Here is a 16,712-nt window from a genome sequence, read left to right as displayed (position 1 = left end):
ATTAACATCCAATAAATAGTCAATCTAATCTTCATAGAGCCTGATGGAACAGCCAATCATATTGCAGCAACGCGTACGCTTCGACAAGTTTAGAATGTAGGATTTAATTTTGTAAAAGACACATAAAACGTTTTTTTAGTTGTATTAATATATATTTTAAGTCACAACTGCGAATTTTAAAAATATATTTTTTACCAAAGTAATAAACCGGCAGGAGGTTGAACAAAGCTAGAAATGTGGTGACGTCACTAATGACACGTATTTCAAGATGGCGGCCGCGGCTATGGTGAGTGGCGAAACGACTACTTTTTCCTCCAACTCTACATTGCTTATCTGTTATAAGTCCAACTTTTAGGACAGGTGCAATGTTTTCATGGCGTAACTGTAATATATGGTAGATAATAGTTTGAAAATAATTGGCGGTTTGACTCTCCCTTGGTGTTGACGCGCTTGCTAACTTCCTGGTAGTTAGCTAACGTCATTTAGCTTTCATGATCTTACCTGCTAAGACGTCCTCGATTTATTTGCCAGGTCCATCGGACTGATCGGACAAAGTAGAGAAGCTCAATGGTGTCTTAGTTCAACTGGCAATAACTGATTAATATTTCCTGAAGAACTAGCCAGGTCGTTTTAGCATCCAATGCTACACAAGTTGCTGACGATGCATTATGTTGATCAAACCTGTTCCAAACCACAGAGCTGTAGTGCTCAGGGCTACAAGTCATCCTACATTTATGGATGATTTACATTACCAACCCTACCCGCTAAATGTCCAAAGCTAAGCTAAGTTACAATGATAATAAAACGAAATTCAGCAGGGTACACTCTCGTACCCCGCCCCCGAGATCATTCAATTAGAAATACGGATCAATACAAACAAGGTCCTCCCACATGCATTTTAATTCATTATGATAGCCAAATGTTTTGATGATCAACAGTACTAGTGTTTGGATCTCTCTATTTTAACCTCATTAGTCACAGCATTGTTTGAATGGGGGGTGTTCCAAATGATAGTGCCTAGATCAGTATCAGAAAGACAGTAAAAAAATACCATGAATAATGTTGTCACCTTTTGGAGTAAAGGAATACTTAAAGTTCATTTCATGAAGTTCTTAGTTCCCCCTTAGTCACATGCTGGAGTATTCTACAGTTATTCAGTGTATATGTCAAGAAAAAAGTGCAGACAGTTATTCATTCGTTCATTTTTCTGAACCGTTTTCTCCTCATTCGGGTCGTGGGGGGTGCTGGAGCCTACCCAGCTGACTGCGGGCCAGAGGCGGACACCCTGAATCGGTGGCCAGCAGATCGCAGGGCACAAGGAGAATTTAGAGAGTCCAATTAGCCCACCATGCATGTTTTTGGATTATGGGAGGAACCCGGGGTACCCGGAGAAAACCCACGCAGGCCCGGGGACAAGATGCAAACTCCACACTGGTGGACTGACCTGGCTTTGAACCCAGGACCCCAAAGTTGTGAGGCCGACACGCTAACCACTCAGCTGCCGGGCTGCTCCAGACAGTCAGAAGTATAAAAAAAACAATAACAAAAAATCACATCTTAAAAATATGTCTGTTTCAGGAGACGTGGTGGCCCTTGCTGCTATTATCCTTTTTGCCTGTGGTGCTGCCATTCTACGTTCCTGGTGTTGCTCCCCGGGACTTTCATGAAGGAGATATTGTAGATATTAAGGTAAGAACTAGTGACCGATCGGGATGATAATTGGGTGATCGATGGGGCAATTAGTTTAAAACTGGGTTATTTCGGCTCATGTAATAATAATCGGACATAGGCCCTGTCGTCATCATCACCAACAAAAACCTAATTGTCATCACACCCAGAAACTGCGTATGACGAAATTGATAGTAATAATAATAATAATCGGACATAGGCCCTGTCGTCATTATCACAACACAAAAGCCTACTTGTCATCACACGCAGAAACTGCGTGTGACGAAATTGATGGTGCTTCTCCATAAGCTACGTTTAATCGGCAAAAGACCTAATAAGTGTAAGTTACGGACTTGTAATTTGTCATTCCGCTGTTGAGGATACAGGTCGCTTACCTCTCGCTTACCCCTCACTGTCTTCCACTTACCTTTCCTCAGTCAGCTAGTAGGAGGCAGATCACCAACCAAACATCTGTTCATATACCGCAGAGGGGAATGTGTGTTATGTTAGCGCGAGTTTAGATTTCTGATGGATGTGGGGAAAAAACTGTCCTTAAGCCTATTTGTCCGTGCTTTGTGGGACCTATAGCGTCTGCCAGAGGGCAGCAGCTGGAACTGATTGTGACCAGGGTGGTAAGGGTCCCCTATGATGATGATGATGATGATGATGAGTGCTTCTCCATAAGCCTATTTGTCCGTACTTTGTGGGACCTATAGCGTCTGCCAGAGGGCAGCAGTTGGAACAGATTGTGACCAGGGTGGTATGGGTCCCCGATGATGTTCCTGGCTCTGCTGAGGTAATGAGGGCCGGCAATGTCTTCCAGTGAGGGCAGAGAGCAGCTGTCAATCTTCTGGGCAGTGTTAATCACTTTCTGCATGGCCTTTTTGTCTGCTGCCGTGCTTCCAGCGTACCACACTGTACCATATGCAGCCTCGCTAACATAAACGACCAGTCACAGCCCCTCGTTAATTCGAGGGCTTTGATGTTGTTTGTAAGAATGCTCAATAAATGTCTTTTATAAATATAGGGTTATTAGATTATTATTATTATTATTATTATTATTAATTGATTATTTTGTGTAACTTCTATGAAGTTCAGGGCTTGCATTGTTTTTTTGTTTTTTACACTAATATTGCAAATTAATATTGCCTCCAAATATAGATTATCGGCCTCTCTAACTACTAATAATTAGTATTGGTTTAATTTGATTGATTTGTTATTGGATTGGATAACTTTATTCATGCCGTATTCGGGAAATTTCATTGTCACAGTAGCAAGAGGGTGAGAATACAGACACAGAAAAATACATTTTAGATATAAATAGATAGGTAATAAGTAAGTTAATTAATACATAAATAAATAAATATAGAAGTAAATAAATAAATTATACATAATTAAATATATTTTTTATACATAATTGAATAAATAAAATAAATAAATTATACATAATAAAATAAATAAATTATACATAATAAAATAAATAAAATAAATTGAATAAATAAATTGAATAAAATAAATAAATTTAAATAAAATAAAAAAATATCACAATTATAACATGCATTCGGGTCACTAGACAGTGTACAACGTGCTCTGACTGACAGCTGCTCACATATTACAAATAATAATAATTATTGCAAAGTTTTTTTTGTCCTCACTGGAACATGGAAGCAATCATTGATTAATGACCTGCTTTTCCGTCATACGGTTTGTTTTGCAGGCTGTGAAGATGACAAGCTCTCATACGCAGCTTCCTTATGAATACTACTCATTGCCATATTGTAAGCCAAACTCTGTTGTTTACAAAGGAGAGAACTTGGGTAAGCACTGGCCATAATCTCCCCATTGCGGAATGCTTTTGCAACTCTTAAATCTTTTTTTTTTTTTAAAGGTGAGGTATTGCGTGGGGACCGCATTGTGAACACCCCATTTAATGTGGAAATGAACAAGGACAAGAAGTGTGAAGTGGTGTGCGACAAGAAAAAACTCAGCAAAGAAGAGAGCAAATTGTTTGCAGAAAGAATACAAGAGGAGTATTATGTTCATCTGTGAGTACTTTTATTGTGTATTACTTCAGCGCTAACTCCCAAGGCAAACAGAATGACTACCGTAATTTCCAAACTAGAAGTCGCACTCAAAAATGACTTTTGTGTTTTTTTTCTCTGGCCACCAAAAGCCTGTTATTTGGTTATTTTAGCCTTGGAAATATTGTTATGTTAACTGATGCCTTTTTAGCCTGTTGTTCTCCATTTTACTATTGTTACTTGAACCTATTTTTGTTCTCGGCTTCTGATTATAAGTAAAAATTGCCCTCGCAAAAATGCTAATTATAATCAGTACGATTTATATATTTATTTATATATTCTTAGTTGTTTATTCTTTGGCTGATTTATATATCTATAGTCTGGAGAATATGGTAATCTACTCCGTATTATCATAACTCCACAATGACATTTTCACCGAAACTGCCAAGTTGTCCTTTTTTGTAATAGTTCAGACAAATGGGAGGACTTTAAACTTTGACTTGTCCCCGTTTAGCATTGCAGATAATCTGCCAGTAGCAACCAGGTTGGAGGTGTATCTCAATCGGGAACCGGGAGCAGAAGACGAGCTAAAGAAAGAGCCAGTTAAAGATATCCAGTTTGAACATGGCTACAGGCTGGGCTTTGTTGATAACAACAAGGTAAGGTCAGAATTGGCATTTGAAATTGTTGTTAAAAAACAATATTGCTTGCATTTCTTAGGGATGAAATGGCATGAATTCCAGCACATTTATTATTTACACAGGCCATTATATTTTTATTTCCCGAAATGTACCTTACCCCATCACCATATTGAATGTTTAGCTGAATGCAGAACTAAATGTTCCCCAAAATGGACGAGATGCCCAATCAGTATGTAGTAAATTCAAGATTCTGTAGATGTCGCTGTATGGCGCTGACAACTTGACTGTCTGGGTACATTGCTTGCTGACGTGCTATATATAGATAGTGAAAAAGCGGGTGTGTGAAAGGGGAATGCGTGTTCGCATATAATCAAAGTCAAAAGCCTTTATTGTCATTATACAACAGCTGCATATAACTAAATTAGTGGTGCTTCTCCACAAAATGCGTGTTTCACACAAAAAAAAACCCATAAATAAGTACCGTATTTTCACGACTATAAGGCGCACTTAAAAGTCTTATATATTCTCCAAAATAGACAGGGCGCCTTATAATCCAGTGTGCTTTATATATGGACAAATACTAAAATTGTTATCACGATAAAATAAAATAAATCAGTCGATAGGGTACACCATCCTCTACAGCTCTCACAACTACGGCAAGCAGCCCCCGACTCTACTATTTTCCCCGTAGAAAAAGTACTGCGCAGTGACTGCTGGGATATATAGCTCTTTTGTCAATACACCCAGTATGACGGCGAGCACACTATAATTTGTTGCTAGCTAGCTACTATTTGCGAATGGATTGTGCCTGGACATCGACATCAACATAGCTTTACGAACAGTGGCAGGCAGCGTCGGGCTAGTTACGCTAGCTTCAATTTGGACACAGAAAATGAGGACTTTGATGGATTTGTGGGTGATGATGACGTGAGTATATTGTAAAATGGCTAAATAAAGTACAACCAAACTCAGTTTTGCTTCCATTGCCTTTTTAAAAACGTGTTTATAGCGTGTGTCCGTATGTTTAAGCAGGTGTATGTTTTGCCATGCCTGACTGCGTCTTTAAAAACGGTGCGTCCTGTGTGTGTCAAATACAGAAATAGCACTCGTTACTGACACTGTGGCTTAAAATGCGATGCGCCATATAGTCGTTAAAATACGGTAATTTAAAAAGTCACGCCCGGGGCAAGGTAATTCTAAAATATTGCACAATCTAAGATATTGCACATGGTTATTGTTTCATTTTTATCATTGTTTCATATTTCATTTTCATTCATTTCATATCTCATTCACATATTGTTTCAACATTATCATGCTTAAAGCATGACTATTAACAGTCGACGATGACGTTTTCGTCTGCTACCAGTGACCGAAACGATCCGGATTAGAGCTGAAATTGATAAAACAAGATCTTTTTTTTTTTTTTAACAAAAAAAAAAACACTTAAAAAATCACGTACAAAAGTTGTTATACGGCGTACACAATTTGAAATGATTATAAAAACGTATAAAATACGGGAATAACATATACGTTGACAGGTATGATGTTATGACATTTGTTTGTTTTGACAAAAAGCAGATAAGACACTAACAATATTCCCCATCTCTCTCTTTCCTTGCAGTATTATCTGCACAACCACCTTTCCTTCATCCTGTACTTCCACAAGGAAAAATTGGAAGAAGGGGACCAGCACAATTACAGAGTGGTGCGATTTGAGGTCGTCCCACAGAGTGTAAAAGTAGAAGGTAATTGTCGGTGCTCGTTCATTAGAATCCACACGGGCGTTTGACCAGTCGACGCTTTTAGATCTGAATGCTGTGGAAAAAGACAAGACGTGTACTTTGCCAGAGGCCAGCGGCTCTGCTGCGCAAGAAATCGACCCCACCAAGGAGAACCAGGTTCTCTTCACGTACTCCGTACACTGGGAGGTCAGTGATTGTTGTGAGATTTGTCCAAATCGGAACCGATTAATTAGCGCAGTACAGTGGTACCTCGAGATACGAGCTTAATGCGTTTCGGGACTGAGCTCGTATGTCGATTTTCTCTAGAAATGAACTAAAAACAAATTAATTTGTTCCAACCCTCTGAAAAAACACCCAAAACGGGATATTGGATTGGAAAAACATTTTTATTCGTTCTAATTCGCCAGCTATTAACGAAGTAACAAATAACTAGTGGTTTAACAGTACTAAAATGTGTTTAATAGTGTACTAAAATTAGACGGATTTTGCAGAGGTGAGAGAGAGGGAGCAGACTTTTTGCACGGCAACGCGCTCGTAACATAAACAAATTTAAATGAACTTGGATTACAATGCAGACACACTCAAAAATACGTTTAATCTAACCGTACATTAAACTTAATTCTAATTTTGTTTTAAATTTTGATACCTTTCTTCTCCCGGGTTGGCTCTATTTGCCCCGCCCCCACCCTGACTTTCAGATGTAACCTATCGAGGGTTGTTTGCTTTTGTATTCCCTTCAAAACATTCCCAAAATGATGCACATAAATGTCCTCACGATAGGATAACGCACGGCCACTTGCCAATGAGAAGTAGTATATACTCCTCTCGTATTAGCGATCGCTCCGCCATTCGCACTGACTAACGGGGAAAAAATGAGCAGAGTCTCATGTCTGCTCGTATATCAAAGTTTGTCTCATAACTCAAGATAAATATTGGCTCAAAATTTTACTCCTATCTCAAATTGCTCGTATGTCGGGGCACTCGTATGTCGGGGCACTCGTATGTCGAGGTACCACTGTAATACCCAGTGTAAAGACCACACAAATATATTTGAGTGCCCTGTGCCATGTGCAGGAGAGCGAGGTGAAATGGGCCTCCAGATGGGACACGTACCTGACCATGAGCGACGTGCAGATTCACTGGTTCTCCATTGTCAACTCTGTGGTGGTGGTCTTCTTCCTGTCTGGTATGGTTACCAAATCATACTCAAATGAGTGTTAGAGATGACATTTTTAAAGTGTTGCAGGTACCAACAATTGGTTAGCAAAGTCTCACGTGCGATTTGAGGAAGTTTAAAGGAACTGCAAAAAAAACCTATTAGGAAAGTATAAAACTAAATGCAATCAAACCTAGCTAGAAAATTTTGAATTAGTCGTTTCGTTTAGTACATTTTGTACTTTACAATAACTACGACAATTGTTTTCATTGAATGATATAGCGTTTTTATGTACAGTAATCCCTCGAATATCGCGGTTAATGTAGACCAAACATGGCCGTGAAAATTGAAAAAATTACAACTTTTTTTTCAGTGCTGAGTCATAGTAGCAAGAGTGGCTTCCACTTACAAGGTTTTTGCATGGATTTTCACAATTTTACAAACTTAAATAAAATTGAAATAATTAACAGCAGTAAGAAATTGAGTGAAGTGAATTCGCGGTCAGCGAAGTCGTGATAATCGAGGGAACACGACTGAGTTTTACTTGAATAATTTGAAGTATTTTTTCTATTTATATATTTTTTTCTACATTTAAGTGCTGTGTTAAATGTTCATACATTGCCTAATCACGTTAAACTGTTAGGTCATAATGTTAACTGTATTTTTAATATTTGTCAATGTGGTGGTCTTTTGTATGGGGAAGCAAAGGGGATTCCATTAATACATCTTTAAATAAATACTTATCATTTAAAATGGGAATTAAATGAATGAATTAAATAGTTAATTAAATCGTCAATCATTGTTATATTGTGATTTCAATATGTCATTGTTAAATTCTTTCCTATTTTATCCGCTATACATGTGAGCTGTAAATTGGTATATGCGTATGCTTTTGAGTAGAATTCCTATTGTGGGAAACCACGTCTAGCTCAGGTAATAAATATGTTATGTACTACTTTCTCTCTCAGGTATCCTTAGTATGATCATCATCCGAACCTTAAGGAAGGACATTGCTAATTACAACAGAGAAGACGACATAGTAAGTCTCTTTAAAGTAGTATTTCCCAAGCACCGTGCTGCGGCACCCTGGTGTGCTGTGAGCAATGGTCAGGTGTGCCGCGGGAAATTCATAGTCATATAAATGTAATATTCAGAGAGAAAAATTCATATGAATATAAAGAGATTAAAATTGAATTATTACAAGGTTAAAATGAAAATAGATTATATTATTACAAGATTCAAATTGGTAAACTTATTTTGTTGCTTATTTTTCTTTAATATGAACCAGAAGTTGTTTGATTTCTAGGGCATCAACTATTGACAGTGTAATGTCTGTGTAAGCACAATTTTTTTTTTGCATGATGTTAGGAGATTTAACTCATATTTGGAGAAAAATCATAGAATTATGCGATTAAAAACATTTATTATTATTTTTTTACATCACTCTAATTGGAAGTTGTTCAGGGTCCGCAGGCATCAACTTTTGGTAACATTAGGTCAGTGAAATATTAGATTTTGGAGCTTTATGTGATTCATGCTGATAAAACTTTGATAACAATGACTATTATTAATATAGGCGGCATAGTTTTAAATTAAAAGATTTTCAGATGGTGGTGTCCCTTAAAAAAATTTCAATGCAAAAAAGTGTGCCGCAGCTCAAAAAACGTTGGGAAACACTGCTTTAAAGTACGATTGTTTTACCTCGTTGACCCGGCGGATACGACCTCACTGGCTTTTTTTCCCCCTTGCACCTCCAGGAAGACACAATGGAAGAATCTGGATGGAAGAACGTCCACGGCGATGTCTTCAGGCCACCTCAGTATCCCATGATTCTCAGTTCACTTCTCGGTTCAGGGATCCAGCTCTTTTGCATGATCCTTATTGTTATATGTGAGTTTTATTTTTATTTTGAAAGTGTCAGTCATCTTAGTACTAAATGTCAATTTCGCCCCTGAAAAATTTGAATTTGTTATTGATTGTTAATCTCTTCTATTTGTGTAGTTGTCGCCATGTTGGGCATGTTGTCCCCGTCGAGTAGAGGAGCTTTGATGACCACTTCATGCTTCCTCTTCATGTTTATGGGGTGAGAAGCATTGGCTTTTTAAAGCTGACCATGGAGTGCCTGAGAAATTGTGTTTATTTTAGTGATCTTTTTTGGGTTTGTAGGGTATTTGGAGGCTATTTTGCAGGAAGATTGTACCGCACACTGAAAGGGCATCGGTGGAGGAAAGGAGCATTTTGTGTGAGTGCTTTTGTTAGCATGTTAGCATGTTATCACTGTGGATTTGAACTGAACATGACTTAACCTTGTTGGAGCTACCGAAGCCCACCAGTTTCATATGCACATTCACCGGACTCTACTTTAGTCTAATGTAAAATAAGAGTTTTTTTCAAATTCAAGATATTTAAATTCCTCGCGGCACTGATTGGCCAAGCAATGTCACGTGATCATCTGCAGCCAGTGATGGTCAAGCGAAGCAACTCAAGCTGCATATAGCAAAGTCAACAAAAGATTTCCACTACACCATTAGTGCTAAGATTTAAAAATAAAAATAAAATAAAAAACCTGTCAAATAGATGAAATTTTTACAACATTTGTAGATGTGGAAAAAAAACCTCTCCTACTTCTTGGGTTCATTTTTAATTGGCTCAATCATTTAGTCCGTGAGAATCTGGTCAATCTGATCTTATTACAGTTTCATATCTTTGTTAAACCTGCCAGTAATGGTGGATCATAATCGTTTTGATGTGAATAGTTTGTCACATTTTACGATAGATAATTGTCTCCCTTTTAACTTTATTATTGTCATTTTTTCCCCACCCATGTAGACTGCAACGTTGTACCCAGCTGTGGTATTTGGTATCTGTTTTGTCCTCAACTGTTTCATCTGGGGAGAACACTCCTCTGGGGCGGTAAGTGGCAAAATTGCATGTAAAATCAAATGATCAGCACATTCTAATAAATAGAATTATTAGCACGACCTCTCAAAGCTCAAAGATGTCGTTTACGTGTTGCTAGAATACGATCACAACAATCGCTAGCATGAAATAAACTTTGACAGCTATCATTCGTATTGCCTTCCGCGAGATTTTGAGTTGAAGTGAATGCTTTTATTGTCCTTATACAAGTAGAATGAGATTTAAAGCTTCACCACAAAGTGCACAAATAACAGCAAACAGACAAAAAAATAAGTAATACATTAATGAGTACCTTATTTTCTTGCATATATGCCATATTTGTCGCAAAAAAAAAAGAATGAATCAAGGGTACGGCTTATATGCGCACAAATTAGACTTGACATGGACGAAATGCCATAACGCAAGACGATGCGGCCGATACGGTCATTTATTTCAAAATAGAGGAAATATAAACAGATGAAACGCTAAACAAATTTTATTTTAACGTCTATTAATGAATTTCAAGATTTTTTTTTTACGTATCTTGCATAAACCGTGAAAAAACTCACTCGTACCTGCCATTGGTTACTCAGGGCGTTGCCATCTTACCCAGAGATGAGAAACGAGACCGCTACGGACACACTTCCTGGTTGTACTGCTCACATGACATCCTTTTTGAATTTGTCTACCCGCAGGCAACAACCTTTCGGAATGTGCAATCCAGCAATCGATTTATATAGAATCTCAGAAATAACACGTGCAATGATTTTCCCTTTAAAGTAACACATTTGTACTCCCTATTAAAAGCATGAAAATGGAGGTGAAAATTGTGAATCAGGGGGTGGCTTATACGCGAGAAATTGTAAAAATTTTAAGTCCATTTTAATGCAAGAAAATACTTTAGGTACAAAAGTGATTAGCTGCCTATGGAATGTTAGTCCAGTACTAGATAAGTCTTGATTAGGTCCTACTAGGTGCAGAACTTGAGTTGAGTATGATGACAGCTCTTAGAGGAAAAAAAACTGTCCTTGAGTCTGTTTGTCTTGGCTGTTATTGTCCTGTAGTGCCTGCCAGTCCACATTGTCCACATATCTACATGAGCTCATTCAGAATTATGACTTCTTCAGGTGCCTTTCACAACCATGCTGGCTCTGTTGTGCATGTGGTTTGGGATCTCCATGCCCTTGGTCTACCTGGGCTACTACTTTGGATTCCGTAAGCAGCCATACGACAACCCCGTGCGGACCAACCAAATCCCACGGCAGGTCCCAGAGCAGCGCTGGTACATGAACAAGTTTGTGGGGTGAGCATCGAAGCGGTCTCCCAATCTCAAAATCTCCTTTTAACTGATGTGTTCGAGGCCCGTCTGTTTATCCAAGATTTTATTCCCTCTTTTAGAATCCTGATGGCTGGGATTCTACCCTTCGGTGCCATGTTTATCGAGCTCTTCTTCATTTTCAGCGTACGTGTGGTCTCTCTTGATCCGTCTTTGTCGTGTAACTGCTTTGGAGTGTTTACTGTTGCTTCTTGACCATTTTAGGCAATCTGGGAGAATCAGTTCTATTATCTCTTCGGCTTCCTGTTTCTCGTCTTCATCATATTGGTGGTCTCCTGCTCTCAGATCAGCATCGTCATGGTTTATTTTCAGCTGTGTGCAGAGGTATGGATTTTTGCTCTATTCAAATAACACAAATATTATGTTCATAGTTGTAAGGAAATAAAAACGATCGTTGTATACAGTATTTTCTCGCATATAGGCCGTATTTGTCGCTAAAAAAATGATGACTGAAACGAGGGGACGGCTTATATGTGCACAAATTAGATTTGACATGCAACAAAACCGCAAAGTGACAAAGACGAAACGCCATAACCCAAGACAAGGCGGCCGATTCGGTCATTGATTTCAAAATAGAGAAAAGATAAACAGATAAATTGCTTAACAACATTTATTTTAACATCAATGAATAAAATGTGAAAAAAGAAAAAAATGGATCTTGCATAAAACGTGAAAAAACTCACTTGGCTGCCATCTTACCTAGGGATGACAAGCTAGACTGCTACGGACACACTTCCTGGTTGTACTGCTCACATGACTTCCTTTTTGAATTTGTCTACGTGCCTTTGAGAATGTGCAATCCAGCAGACGATCATTTGGATTCATAAAGTATCTCAGAAATGCCATTTGCGATGATTTTTCTTAAGATTTTCCCCTCAAAGAAACACATTTGTACTCCCTATTAAAATTGTGAATCAGGAAGTGGCTTATATGAGAGAAATTGTAAAGTTCAACAATTTTAAGGCAATCTTAAGGGTACGGATTTTACGCGGGGTGGCTAATTTGTGAGAAAATGTGGTCATTATTATTTCAGGTTTCATTTGTTTGTTTTAGGCATTTTTCTGGAATTCATGAATGGAGAATCTAGCTTTCGCCAAATGCAACTTGTAAAAGGTGTGTTTCGTTTGTGTCTGTTTCCATGTTCAAAAAGGACTATCGATGGTGGTGGAGAACCTTCCTGGTTTCAGGAGGGTCAGCGTTCTACGTCCTTGTGTACGCCATCTTCTACTTTGTCAACAAGGTAAAAGTTGACACACACACACATTACGAATGATTGCATCAGGCTCAATCATAGCTGCCACACTGGGTAATCGTCTTATCTCTTGACCTTTTATCCATCTAATCTTATTATTATTTTGTCAAAGCACTTACGTCACTTGGATCTGCCACTGCACTTTAGTTATGTTTTTGCTTCTTCATTTGATTGTTATATATTTATCTTATAATTCTTTTATTGGTCATTCACGAAGCCGATTTATATTTTACTGGTACTCGTTAGTTGTATTTACGTATTCTTATGTATAAATAGTTTTTCGACGCTTATGCTACTGCAACACCTCCACATTTAAAAGGAATGTCTGATTTTTTATTTTTTTTATTTAAAACAGGGTTGCTTTGTGGATTAAAAAGATAATTGGTGGATTGTATTCGGGTAAATAAATTATGCTTTTTTGACAATGTATTCATTAGTTTTAAACTCAAAAGATTGACTTCAATTGATGCCGATAGAAGTCCAATTCATTTTGACTTAAAATTTGAATGAAAAACAAAAAGGCTCCATTGATCATACTGGATTTTTTAAATTTAAAACAAAAAAATACTACAGTAATCCCTCGATTATCGCGAATTCACTACTACTTTTTTCCGCTATTAAATTTTTTAAAATTGGTTTTTAAGTTCATAAAAAAGTTAAAATCCACGCTGAAACTCGTAACCCGAAGCCACTCTTGCTACTAGTACTCATCACTGAAAAAAAAATAAGATAGTGTTAATAGAGTGACCCTACTTTGCGATTTTTCGATTATCAACCGCAATATTCGAGGGATTACTGTAAAAGTCCACACAATTTCCTCCATTGATTTGAACCCATTTTGACCCCTGAGCTAAGGAAGACATTCTGTTTAATTGGCTCCATCTAGTGTTCAAGATTAGTAGTGCAACTTTTTTTCCTCATTTGCTTTGGATGCCAAAAATGCTGATTTGAAATATCTTTTTTTATGCCATTGATTTATTCCTAAATTATTTTTTTTATGCTCTGGTTTCCTCCACAGCTGGACATTGTGGAATTCATTCCTTCGCTGTTATATTTTGGTTACACCGCCTTGATGGTTTTGTCCTTCTGGCTGCTAACGGGCACAATCGGCTTCTACGCCGCCTACATGTTCATCCGAAAAATTTACGCCGCAGTTAAGATCGACTGAGTCAGTTGCTGCTGTTGCTGTTGTCATTTTTTTTTTAATTTTCTTTATATATACATGTGTATATCTAAGTATTTTTATTGTCCTACAAGCACTGACTTGTGTGTCGAGACGGGGAAAAGCATCAAAACCTTTGCTTTTTTTTCCCCTTCTGTAAAAAAAAAAAACAGCTACACCTACTGGCGGGATCGAGTAGAACTTTTTTTTTTCTTTTTGGGGGAGGGACAAAGACCCTGGAGGACGTTACTCTGTTGGAACTGTTGTTGCCTTCAGCTGGTTCACCTTGCACATAACACAGTGGGCCAAACAATGGTTTTCTGCACATTTTTTTCCTTTTCTTTTCCATTTTTTCCTTTTCTTTTCCATTTTTCTTCTTCTACCGACTCTTATTTTGAAACAAATTCATCCCCGATCATCATCTAAGAAGACTTCTGGCCTCAAACTGGTTTCATCCAGTTTCTTCTAGTCAGTCTTTTTCAGAATGAAAAGGTGAACTGTGGTCGTGGCGTGTTCGTGTTCTGTGGAACTGAAATTCATTGTGACGCAGAATGCTTATATTAAATGCTCTCTTATTTTTTAAAGTGTGTTTCCATATTATTTTTTGGGGGGACCACCTAAATTTGACCTGTCTCAAAATTGCACAGTTCACTAATATGTATACTTTGCCCGACTTCAAATGTAAAGCAGTGGCCTGAGATTTATCATTAAATTGTATAAATATTCATCTGAAGCGGTTGTAACTTATCGGTTGTTTTTAATGCTTAGAAAATGATAGGTGTAGTATTTTTAATCCAGGAATCATTTTTTTTTCTCCCCGCAGTTTTGGGATCAAATAAAGATATGACTTTTTCAGACAGTTTGTGGCATTTAATCACATTTTTATTGGAGGTATACATCTTTCCATCTGTATTTTTCTGTATGAATGTATATATGTGCAGACTTAATGCATGTTTTTAGGACTTTGGTTTAAAAGTGTAGTGTTAAAAGAGTTATTAATGGCTGTTTTTATTAATATATGCATTTATTCCTTGATTTTTTTCAACCAATATATTAAGGTATTTGTTTTGTTTTTGCTTGAAGGGATTATTTTCTTTTAGTATCTGACACGGTTCATGTTTGCAAGCGTTTCTGGTCATCATGCAATGTATACCACCTACCACCAGGGGGCAATGTATGTCTTTCGTTTGAGGTGAGTTACATGCAAACAGATGGTATACGTATTAATAATCTCGTGTAATTAAACGCCACTATCTCATTTACGTTTGACATCATCAGAAAATTGATTTATTTATTCCATTACCCTGACATTTTATTTAACAACCCATTTAACGGCAGCTTTGCGCAGAACAAGAGAGAAGTGCACGCATGCCACATGTTTAGCGCACCTGTCATGGATAATATAATATTAGAAAATTATTAAACCGTTATATTTGGTCAGTTAAGAGTTCTTTTTCATTTACCTTTTCATTTTTTTAATTATCTTTTTTCAAAATAGCAGAATTTCCACATTAATCGTTTAAATAAATACGAAGAAGATCACTGACTTTGATTTGGGGTTGACTAGTCTCACTATCGCCACATTGAGGTGAGGCGGGAGAACTGCGGGCCTTACTCCGCAGCTGTGCACAGCAATTTAATCACGTTCAGAACAAAAACACGTTATACACGTACAGTTTTACAAGCAGGTTTCTGTTCTTTTATTCAAAAGGAGTGGTGCAAAAAAAGTTCATTTATAAGTGAAGGTAAGACGATGATAAGTTATTTTTCTATTATATTACAAATCTTATTCGTTCTATTTTTTCCTCAAATGATGAACAGGCTGTAGGTTCATTTATTTGTAAATCCGTCAACAGTATGTACGTGGGGCACTTGCTAATGATTATTGAAGGGAAATGATATTTAAAACTCGGTATTAATCTTTATCTCCATCTGTTTTAGGCCCATTCATGACAAACAGACTGCACTTTTTACTGGATGTATTTCAATATTTTCTTTTTCAATATTTCAGGGCGGCCTGGCGGATGAGTGGTTTGCACGTCGGCCTCACAGCTCTGGGGTATTGTGTTCAAATCCAGGTTGGTTCTCCTGTGTGGAGTTTGCATGTTCTCCCCGGGCCTGCTAACAATGACTTTCTCTGTTGGAATACATTTTAAACTGTTAAAAACATTTTTGCTGGGGCCCTCTCAGATTCCTATATGAATGCTTGTTTTCTTCTTAGTTTTTAGTCCGGGGTTCTCATAAGCGTGCAAAGTGACACTGACTTTTTATTCAGACATGACAGATTGGTGTTTGAACAATGGCATGAGATGGAGGCCGGATAATGGGTCTTTGGAGATGACTGAAAAGGCCGAGTGATCAATAGAGACATTAGTGATGCCAATCTTAGTTGTCCAAAGAGGGTCCCGCAAGAACACAACGACGGGGTCTCTTGCTTTGCGTGCTTTACAGTTACGACGCAGCCTGATTGGACGTTATCATTGAACTTTATCCACGTAGTGCACAAATCACTACAACAAACTGACAAAAAAATAATCATCTCATCTCATTTTCTGAACCGCTTTATCCTCATTAGGGTCGCAGGGGGTGCTGGAGCCTATCCCAGTTGACTCCGGGCTAGAGGCCGGGGATACCCTGAATCGGTGGCCAGCCAATTGCAGGGCACAAAGAGACATTCATTCCTAGGGGGCGAATTTAGAGTGTCCAATCAGCCTACCATGCATGTTTTTGGAATGTGGGAGGAAACCAGAGTACCTAGAGAAAACCCACGGTTGCACTACTACAACAAACAAACAAACACATAGATAATCAATACATAGTCATGATAAATAAATAA

The 16,712-nt window shown here is 37.8% G+C and overlaps 1 protein-coding gene across 1 annotated transcript; it reads left to right on the top strand.

The window, feature by feature from the left end:
- The first annotated feature begins 209 nt into the window (after nt 1-209).
- tm9sf4 (transmembrane 9 superfamily protein member 4) lies at nt 210-14,735 on the top strand. Its single transcript, XM_077614273.1, has 18 exons — nt 210-286; nt 1,579-1,689; nt 3,386-3,485; nt 3,557-3,713; nt 4,204-4,348; nt 5,952-6,075; nt 6,137-6,258; nt 7,147-7,258; nt 8,197-8,267; nt 8,986-9,118; nt 9,230-9,311; nt 9,395-9,470; nt 10,058-10,141; nt 11,254-11,429; nt 11,525-11,588; nt 11,667-11,786; nt 12,613-12,702; nt 13,733-14,735. Exons 1-18 carry the CDS (start codon nt 269-271, stop codon nt 13,880-13,882), a joined length of 1,935 nt encoding a protein of 644 aa, XP_077470399.1. The 5' UTR covers nt 210-268; the 3' UTR covers nt 13,883-14,735.
- The last annotated feature ends 1,977 nt before the right edge of the window (nt 14,736-16,712 follow it).

This window comes from Stigmatopora argus, chromosome 1 (assembly GCF_051989625.1).
Source record: "Stigmatopora argus isolate UIUO_Sarg chromosome 1, RoL_Sarg_1.0, whole genome shotgun sequence".
NCBI classification, from domain to species: Eukaryota; Metazoa; Chordata; class Actinopteri; order Syngnathiformes; family Syngnathidae; genus Stigmatopora; species Stigmatopora argus.
This window is presented reverse-complemented; position numbering and strand designations above follow the sequence as displayed.